This window comes from Scylla paramamosain, chromosome 27 (assembly GCF_035594125.1).
Source record: "Scylla paramamosain isolate STU-SP2022 chromosome 27, ASM3559412v1, whole genome shotgun sequence".
Taxonomy (NCBI): Eukaryota; Metazoa; Arthropoda; class Malacostraca; order Decapoda; family Portunidae; genus Scylla; species Scylla paramamosain.
In genome coordinates, this window is record NC_087177.1 from 1 (window position 1) to 10,000 (window position 10,000).

Sequence of the window (10,000 nt, forward strand, 5' to 3'; positions counted from 1 at the left end):
GGGAGGGGAAGAGGAGCGAGGGAGAGAAAGAGAGACGGGAGAAAGGCAAGCAGGGAGAGAGAGGGAGTCTGGAGGAGAGTTAAAGAATAAGAGAGAGAGAGAGAGAGAGAAGCCTGCTCCTTGCTCCTTGTTGAGTCATGATAAAAAGTTGAGATGCCTTACTGCCATATAACACTTCATTTATTAACATCACCAGTGCACCTCTCTACTTCTCTCTCTTCCAGCACTTGTAACTACCTCTCAATCCAGACAGTTTGGTGGTGACAAATCTCATTATTTCTCCTCACCAGGTTGACCCGTGTGGCTCCTCTCTGGTGGTGAAAGCAAGTGACGGCAAGATGGTGATGGTGACCCTGCCCAACCCCTCCAGGTACTGCCATGCACCTTCACCACTGTCATTACCATCACCACCACCAGGAAATGCACAAGGGTGTGATAATGGACTACAATAGAACCAAACATGATAAAACACCTAGGAAGCAACTTTTATATAGAACATAAACACTTGCTAATATTAACCTAACTTAACCTAATTCCTCCTTTTCTCATCCTGCAGGAAAACTTGGAGGATGTGATTGAGGTGCAGGGTGTGGGTCAGGGGCAGAAGGTGACGTGCCAGAGTGACGTCACGTTCCCCCAAATGCAGGCCGGCAAGTTTGGTGAGTAGCTGGCCTCCTCCTTTTGCCGTATTCAGAAATGCTTTACTCTCTCACTGTGACTGTTTTTCAAGGCCACAGGTGATTAGCTGGGTGCTCAAGAGTGTTTCTCCTGTTAATTATGTAGAAATCTTGTTAATCTGTCACTAGAACCATAGAAACACTCTTGACATTCCTGTAGCCTCACCGTGATGAGAGAATGCAGAGGAACAGAAATAGCCAGGTTCTTAAGGGTGTTTCTCTTGTTAATCTGTCACTACAACCATAGAAACACTCTTGACATTCCTGTAGCCTCACCGTGATGAGAGAATGCAGAGGAACAGAGAACTAGCCAGGTTCTTAAGGGTGTTTCTCTTGTTAATCTGTCACTAGAACCATAGAAACACTCTTGACATTCCTGTAGCCTCACCGTGATGAGAGAATGCAGAGGAACAGAAATAGCCAGGTTCTTAAGGGTGTTTCTCTTGTTAATCTGTCACTAGAACCATAGAAACATTTGAAAACCCATGTCAATTCAATTAGAGTCTTTTGAAAGTATTAAGCATTACCGTTTAATATTTTGGCTACCCTGACCCCACACCTCCTCCACAGCTGACGTCACCAGTCGTCAGTGCACGGCGGGTGCTGCAAGGGGAACTGCAGGAGGTGGACCTGTTCAGCATCTCATCCCTCCCTGCCCTCTCCCCTGACAGGAGCATGCCAGACCCAGGGGTGCCCAAGGAAACGGTTAGTTCTTGAGCTAGTGATGGAGTAGATGAATGGGCTCACAGTTAGAGGAGAGAAAGGAATGGGGATAGAGTTGAGGGATGGGGAAAACAAGTATAGATGAGAGAAGGAAGTGGGGATAAGGAGTCAAGGAATGGGGAAAACAGAGTAGGGGAATGAAGGGAGTGGAAATAACTGAAAGAATTATATAGCATGTTGCTTGATGCATTGATGGTTGTTGTTGTGTTGCAGAGTACGGGATGGGAAGCCAGGTGTCTATGTTTGGGTGTACTGTCTCTCTCTCTCTCTCTTTCTTTATCACTCTCTGTCTGTGTGTGTGTGTGTGTGTGTGTGTGTGTGTATGTAGTAGTTATATATGTGTGTTTGTTGCTGTTGTTTATGTTGCTTGTCTGTTGTTGTTGTTGTTGTTGTTGTTGTTGTTGTTGTTGTTGTTGTTCTTGCTTTCCTATCTGACTTTTTCATCCATATATGTATCTATCAATCAGTCTATCTGTCTACCTATCTATCTGTCTATTGATCTATCTATCTATCTATCCATCTATCTATCTATCTACCTATCCATTAATCTGTCTATCAGTCTCTCTATGTCTTTTTATCTCTCTCTGTTTTCTACCTCTCTATCTTTACATCTCTCTGTCTGTCTATTTTTCTCTCTCTCTCTGTCTTTCTATGTCTCTCTCTCTCTCTCTCTCTCTCTCTCTCTCTCTCTCTCTCTCTCTCTCTCTCTCTCTCTCTCTCTCTCTCTCTCTCTCTCTCTCTCTCTCTCTCTCTCTCTCTCTCTCTCTCTCTCTCTCTCTCTCTCTCTCTCTCTCTCTCTACCTAACTTAACCTAACCTAACTTAACGTAACCTAACCTAACCTAACCTAACTTAACGCAACCTAACCTAACCTAACCTAACCTAACTTAATGCAACCTAACCTAACCTAACCTAACCTAACTTCCGCTCTGCCAGACAAGGGTTACTACCTCTATGCAGACAAAACCTAACCAACCAGCTTAACCTGAGTCGCCCCTGGAACCGCCCCACCACAGAGGAGGAGGAGGAGGAGGAGGAGGAGACAGTCATGGATGAAGGGACGTCACAGATCATGCACATTTGCTTCCATATTGGGTGAGAGACTGCATTGTTTGTGAAGAAGACGAGGAGGAAGGTAGTTTTTCATCTCAGTTCTTGCACAGAATATTCAATAATTGGTCTGTTTCATGAAGGTAATGTACTTTCTCAAGGTAGTTTTTCATCTCAGTTCTTGCACAGAATATTCAATAATTTCTCTTTTTATGAAGACACCTTCCTCAACCTTTATTCACATATCACTCAAATATTGTCAAACCATCTTTTAAATCCTCAGCCTTTATTCACACTTCACTCAAATGTGTGTAACCATCTTTCACAGCTCCTGTATTGCTGAGTCATTAGAGAGCCTTAAAAGAAGACAGTCAGATTTATGGATGGGGATGACAGGTGAAAATAGACAGGTGTTTTTTGTACAGGGACTTCCACGTGGATAGAGGATCAACCTGCCAACCAAGTGAGTATGTGTGAGTATTTGTGAGACAGACAGACAAACAGACAGACAGAGAGAGAGAGAGGGAGGGATAGACTGACAGAGATGCAGAGAGAGAGAGAGAGAGTTTTAGACAGACAGAGAGAGAGAGAGAGGCATACATTGACAGAGAGAGAGATAGACAGAGGCAGGGTTAGACAGACCAAGAGGCATACACTGACAGAGAGACAGACAGAGACAGGGATAAAGTAACAGAGATGGAGAGAGAAAGAGACAAACAGAGACATTGAGAGATATTTCAGGGTGTGTGTGTGTGTGTGTGTGTGTGTGTGTGTGTGTGTGTGTGTGTGTGTGTGTGTGTGTGTTGATTTATGAAGAAGATGGCAAATAGTGGGAATTTTCTTATGTGTTTTGTACTTTATTTTCTTTGCTTCATTCATTTTTTTCCCTTGTTTTTTTTTTCCATCTCAATTTCATTCATGTTTTTCCTTTCTCCTTCTCTCTCTATTCCTTTATTTTTTTCCTTTCATCTATATACTTCAGGTTGCGGTGGAAACTGGCGTACAGCTGTGCCTGAGCCTGCCGTGGACGCATTTCCCAGCCCCCGAACTGAACGGTCAACCTGCCGCCAATCTCAACTTCAACCAGAACAGCTCGGACACGGCTGGCCAGGACAACCACCGCAACACAGACATGCATGCACCTGATATGGACATGAAAATGGAGGGACAGGAGGTGAGGGATGAGAGGAACATGGGACGGCAGTGTTAGAATGATGGCAGTGGTCTTATATTTGATTTAGATTGTGTTTAATTTTGTTAGGTTTAGTTTAGACTCCATTCTCTGTGACTCTCTCCCCAACAGTCCCACGTGATGGTGTCCGACAGGGATGCCTCAGTGCAGGAGGGGGAACGGCAGGCAGAGACCCGCAAGCGCCCCTGGGAGAAGCCTGGAGGTAGGGAGGATGGTGTATGAAGCCATATATGAGTTTTTCGTACTATGTTAGGTTCATAATTTTATCAGGCGTTGTGGTTCCTGGTGTTGCTCCTGTGCTGGTGTCCTTGTCCTGGGAGGTGTTGTGAGTGGTACCCTTGTTGCAAATGACCTTAAAATTGATTACTGGAAGAAATGAGAGAGATGGGGACAAATAGAATGTTGACGATGATGATGAATGAGTTACCAGGAGTTGATTTGAAAGTTGAAGGGGAATGGAGTTAGACGTACAATTTTCTTTTCTTCCCGTAAAGTTGACAAGGTTTGGTATCTTTGTGTTCCTTTGCTCCCCACCCCCTTGCATCTTACTGCTTGTTATAAAGGCAGCTTCCCAAGTAAATTATGCTTTCTCTCCATTATCATAATATTAACCTAACCACAAAACAGTGCTAGAAGAAATGCCCTTATAGCTAACTCCAGGCTGAAAGATTCAAGCAATGTAGTGAAAGATATTCCGATAAGGAAGATAAATAGGAACTCTTTAAATTCTTAGCTAGGTGAGGGTGATGTCCATTCCCACCATCACCTGTTGAAGTCCTCCCCTAAGAGCCCAGTGAGCTGTACTTGGCCCTCTGTGACTAGTTCCAATTACAGAGTGGCCTGAGGCAGTGAGTGCTTGAGTGGAGCCTTCACACCACACCAGGTTGTGATGGTGGCGGCATCTGGGGCAGCAAGAAAGTGGCAGCCATTTCATTGTGTTTTTATAATCAGTAAAGAATTGAGAGTATAGATAGTGAGATTAGAAGGAGAAACACTGTGAGATTAGAAGGAGAAACACTCGTGAATTTGTCAGAATATGACCATGAACATAGTGAAGTATAGCTGATGATAATATACACATGAAGTGTCCTTGCCTTGCCATATCAAGCTTCTTTTGTATTTTATTTCTTTCAGTTAACCGAGCCAATGAAAGCAGAATCAAACTTTCCATTCCAGTCAACTGAACCTGTGAAAGTTCCCAATCCGGCCAAGCAGGTCTCAGAAGGTGCGGCGTCCATGCACCCCGTGATGGTGCTGCACCAGATGAAGCCTGGCCTGCTGTACAACACTAACCAGACCACCAGGGATAACAAGCCTTTCTTCACCGTCACCGCCGACATCGATGGCAAGGAGTTCTCAGGCAAGGGTGAGTTGTAGACTGACCAGGTGAGTCTGACAAGACAAAATAAGAAGCTTCTGTAGTACCAGGTGGCATCTCAAGGCAACAAAACCCATCTCTGTGTTTTGGGTACAGTCTCACATAGAACAGTTGAACTTGGAGGTCTCTGCAGCAGCATATCTTAACCCATAGTTACTAGGAATATATTTCAGTCACCAAGCAAGGATACTCTGATATCCTGTACAGCCTTGGAACTCCCTCACAATGAAATTATGTTGATTATTCTGAAGGAGAAAATAAAGCAAGTTTTAATCATCACTTGACTGAAGATGCAGATGTTAAGTCTTATCTTTCACTACATTACTCATTTTTTGCAGGAATATTCTTTAGCCTGCTGCAACATTTAGTCCTCTTGATCACTGACTGGACTTGTGCTAAGTGGAATTTTCTTTACTTGCAGGGACAAATGTGAAGAAAGCCAAGTTCTTCCTGGCCAACACAGCAATACTGGGACTGTACGGGGTAGAATCCACCTTGGAGATCTCCGCTTAATAGAAGTACTAGCTGCCTGGGTACTGGCGGCGGTGTGCGGGGCAGGCGGTCCCTCGCACACGTGGCTGTAGAGTCTGCTACGTGATAATGACAAAGTAGATAGGTAGCTACATAGCATTTTAACCTGAAGTCCTGTCTGTGAGTGTTGTCTTGTATGTTGCTGCTTGCTGAAGGCAGGGAATGTACTGAACTGGACCTGAGTGGCTTAAGGCAAAACTCCTGTGGAAAGGAAGTGATGGTCTGTGCTAAATGTTGCAGTCTGACGAGTGACGTGGAATTCAATTTTTCCACGTGTAAATTCTTCCAGTCCAGTGTTTACCTTTATTTTGTTCCAGCTCTGTTACTTAGTGCCAGAGTTAGAAGACTGACATTTAACGGAATTCTTATTTATGATTTTGACGTATTTTCTTTTCCCATTTATTTACTTAGCCCATGAAGTGTGGGTGCTCCTTGTAAATGGTCGGTGCTGAGCCTGCGATGAATGCAAATCAAATGCAGCTGATTGTGAAAGACAGGCACAGGAGAAGGGGTCAGTCACTCATTCCTGCTTGTGTCAGATCACTCATCTAGTGTTCTGGTTGTGGAGTGGAGTGGGTGATGAGAGGGCTGTGGTGATGGGACAGTGACAGACAAGCCCTACTTACTGAAAACAAAAGTGTGCAAGAACTCATCACATCAACACTTATTTAGCTTCCTGACAAAAATGGCATCCAGTTTCAGATGTTTAAGGTATTTAACTCATCTATTTATTTAAAGGTACTCACTCTTTATGGGTTAAATGAAAGCTGTACTCTAGTTTAGCAGTCAGTCTCACCACTTGGTTTAATGTGTATGGTGTAAGGAAGCCCTAGAACCTGGCCCTTGGTTAGGTTCTGGTGACTTCTGGCTGGAATCTCAGTACCTTAATTTCTCTTCTGGTTGAAACTTTCTCCCCAAACACAACTGGCTGGAGCTGAGTCCTGGGATGGTCAGCTTTTTAAATATTACTACACAAAATGTTATGAGTTTGAATACATAATGAAAATTTCTTTAATGTGTATGTATGTAAAGGTTATAAAAGCAAGTATTTTTTTTCTTTTTTTCAATTTTTGTATATAATTGAGGTTAAGATGAATTTGAAACATTGATTGCAATTTATCATGTTGGTGTTTTTTGGTTTGAAGGAAGTGTAAGTGCAAGAGGTATGAATTTGAAACATTGATTGCAATTTATCAAGCTGGTGTTTTTGGTTTTGAAGGAAGTGTAAGTGCAAGAGGTATGAATTTGAAACATTGATTGCAATTTATCAAGCTGGTGTTGGTTTTGGTTTTGAAGGAACTGTAATTGTGCAAGAGGTAATCATTTGATCAGAGTGGAATTAATGAAGCAGTTTACCACACCAGTATTGTCATTCAAGTTCCCTGTGTGTCCACCTTTACCTCTCACACCCTGACGTTTGCCTCAACGCCTTCATTTATCACCAATGCAGTTAGGTAAATTATCACTTATTACTATTTTCCTTTATACATCCAGAAACACTGTCAGCTTATCAAATAGTGTATCTGTTAATATAATCCTTTGTAGGCAACTTGTCCTGTAACCACCTATGACATTTTAGGCTCATTTTTGTACCAGCCTCTTCAACAGTTCTATAGCTTATGGAAAACTAAATTAACTTCCTATTCTCTCATTTCCTCTGTCCATACCAGCAGTTCTCATAGTACTCTCAATGTTGAAGGATGATAGCAGTCCAAGGGCAGAGCTAGTGAGTTTCTTTGAGTCTCCCCAATAATTGTTTTCTTTCTTTGTAGTTTGCGGTGAAGAGGAGGATAATAGCGGTAATTAAAGGTTTAGTGATTATATGAAAAAAGTATTTTTATAAGGCGTGTATTCGTGGGAGTGATTTAAAAGTCTTGAAACATTTATTATAAATAGTCTTTACTTATTTCAACTGTAGTTTTCTCTAATCAATGGTAATACGAATAATAGAATTACATCATGTTGCGTCAGCCTACCAGTAACTCATAAGGTATCATACCCTAGCTTCATAAAATATGTTAGTACTTCTTAGGAATTCAATTATTAACTTCAACTAATGTCCAGCCTATATGCTCACCTTGCTAGCCAATTATTCCTGCATTTTTATTTAAACTCACGGTTCAGCAAAATTATTTGTGAAAGAAGAGAGAGAGAGAGAACTAGCTACGGTTCCTGTTAACTTCAGATGCCTCAGGGTGTTGAGGGAGAGAGCACAAAAATGGCGTCTCCCTTCCCTCTGGCAACAGGTGGGTCTCGTAGCTCTGAAATATTTTGATTTTTCTTTTATTTAGAAGTGAATATTACTGTGTTCATGTTTATTATTCATGTCTCTAGTGAAGACATAGTGACTGTACGTGTTGACAGAATGGCGTCTCCCTTCCCTCTGGCAACAGGTGGGTCTCGTAGCTCTGAAATATTTGATTTTTCTTTTTATTTAGAAGTGAATATTACTGTGTTCATGTTTATTATCCATGTCTCTAGTGAAGATATAGTGACTGTATTGCAGCGACAGAATGGCGTCTCCCCTTCCCTCTGGCAACAGATAAAATAGCCGGTGTTGGTCCCACGTGGAGACAGGCCACAGTCTTGGGAAAGTGTTAGGGCCATGTAATGTTTCTTTAGTCAAATATAGTCTACTGTGAATGTGTTGTGGGCAATATTATTACCGTAGAGAAGTGATGGAGGAAGGCTGTGACGTTATTTAGGGATATAACGGTGCCCAGAATGAATGGTGGTCTTGAGGAGTTATAAAAGTAATTATTTTCTTGTGTATTCGTAGTGTTAAGTAACGGAGTATAAGTGTATATGCCATACCAGAATTTCAAGTGTCATAGTGGGTCAATCAACCCAAAGAATCCCATCAGTATTATTCATTTAATTATTTTTGCTATTTTTATATTTTTCGTTCCTCCTATTAAAGCCACACTGTAGGTACTGTGTGATCATTAACCTCTCCTTACCCTCTGGCCATGACGATGAAGGCGAGAACCATTACCAATCAAAAATGTTTTTTTTTTTTCTATTGTGTGTGCGTGCTTCTTCTCTCTTCCTCTTCCTTTCTTCTTCTTCACCGTGAAGATCTTTGCCCAGTCTCATTAGAGCTCTGATCGGACCGGTGAGGAGGAGGGAGGAGGGGGGAACCGGAGGGGGGCGGCGTTACATTAGTTTATCTTGCTCGTATTTACCTAAGGAACCATAAAGAGATATCAGCAGTTTAGGTGACGTGATGCTTCCTTCAGATTCATAAGGAGTGAATGTTGCGTCACCAGTGTTCAGATATCACGAAAAAGACACAATGAGAAAAATGAACCGTACATTTAAACAGGGAACGGAAAAAAACACCGAATTCTGGCCAATATTTCTCCTTCCAATTAACGTAAACACTAGAACCGTAATTAACGGGGTGAAATGCATGTTGGCGTGAAAGAATGCATTAAAGAAGAAAGAAGAAAAAAGCATCAGTTCATCTTAGCTCACGTATTTCTTACCCTTTTACTTCTCTCCTTCCATTAATTAAGGAGAAAAGCTCATAAAAAATCTCAATATACGTTTGTTACCCTTTTCAGTTCCATCCTTCCACGGTTTAAGAAAGGAAGGCTCTATATTAAGATACTAAGGGCGTTCAGTGGTAGGGGTCAGTGAACTCTTTTGCTAACTAGGCTATGGGTGTCCACTGTGTTCCTGAAGCTAGACATTAAGGTTAAGGACATTAAGATAGGAAGGCTCTATATTAAGATACTATAAGGGCGTTCAGTGGTAGGGGTCAGTGAACTCTTTTGCTAACTAGGCTATGGGTGTCCACTGTGTTCCTGGGCTAGACATTAAGGTTAAGGACATTAAGATAGGAAGGCTCTATATTAAGATACTATAAGGGCGTTCAGTGGTAGGGGTCAGTGAACTCTTTTGCTAACTAGGCTATGGGTGTCCACTGTGTTCCTGGGCTAGACATTAAGGTTAAGGACATTAAGATAGGAAGGCTTTATATTAAGATACTATAAGGGCGTTCAGTGGTAGGGGTCAGTGAACTCTTTTGCTAACTAGGCTATGGGTGTCCACTGTGTTCCTGGGCTAGACATGTTTATACACTGCTCTCTGCATTCCATTGTTTTCTTCAACACAACCACCACCACCACCACCATCACCACCACCACTGCCAGAGTGACACGTAGTGAGAATATTTACTAACAGAGAGAGAGAGAGAGAGAGAGTACAACGGGAGGGAATAATGATAAAAAAGTTAGATACAATACTAGGAAAAACGGAACACACACACACACACACACACAGAGAGAGAGAGAGAGAGAGAGAGAGAGAGAGAGAGAGAGAGAGAGAGAGAGTATAACGGGAGGGAATAATGATAAAAAAGTTAGATACAAAAGTAGGAAAACGGGAGCACACACACACACACACACACACACACACAGAGAGAGAGAGAGAGAGAGAGAGAGAG

At 42.2% G+C, this 10,000-nt stretch overlaps 1 protein-coding gene across 10 annotated transcripts; it reads left to right on the plus strand.

The window, feature by feature from the left end:
* Window positions 1-81: 81 nt before the first annotated feature.
* On the plus strand, window positions 82-6,038 carry LOC135113977 (interleukin enhancer-binding factor 3 homolog). 10 transcript variants are annotated; one of them, XR_010275144.1, is made up of 8 exons: window positions 388-430; window positions 557-659; window positions 1,248-1,382; window positions 3,432-3,623; window positions 3,753-3,843; window positions 4,476-4,524; window positions 4,818-5,007; window positions 5,441-5,995. XR_010275144.1 is itself a non-coding variant. In XM_064029541.1 (6 exons), the coding sequence occupies exons 3-6, from the start codon at window positions 1,353-1,355 to the stop codon at window positions 4,499-4,501; spliced, it is 339 nt and encodes a 112-aa protein (XP_063885611.1). In that variant the 5' UTR covers window positions 389-430; window positions 557-659; window positions 1,248-1,352; the 3' UTR covers window positions 4,502-4,769. The 10 variants fall into 10 exon arrangements, 3 of the variants coding, with proteins under 3 accessions (XP_063885611.1, XP_063885609.1, XP_063885610.1); XR_010275143.1 differs by having other exon boundaries at window positions 4,776-5,007; window positions 5,441-5,993; XR_010275142.1 differs by lacking the exons at window positions 388-430; window positions 4,476-4,524 and adding an exon at window positions 82-370 and having other exon boundaries at window positions 4,776-5,007; window positions 5,441-5,722.
* The last annotated feature ends 3,962 nt before the right edge of the window (window positions 6,039-10,000 follow it).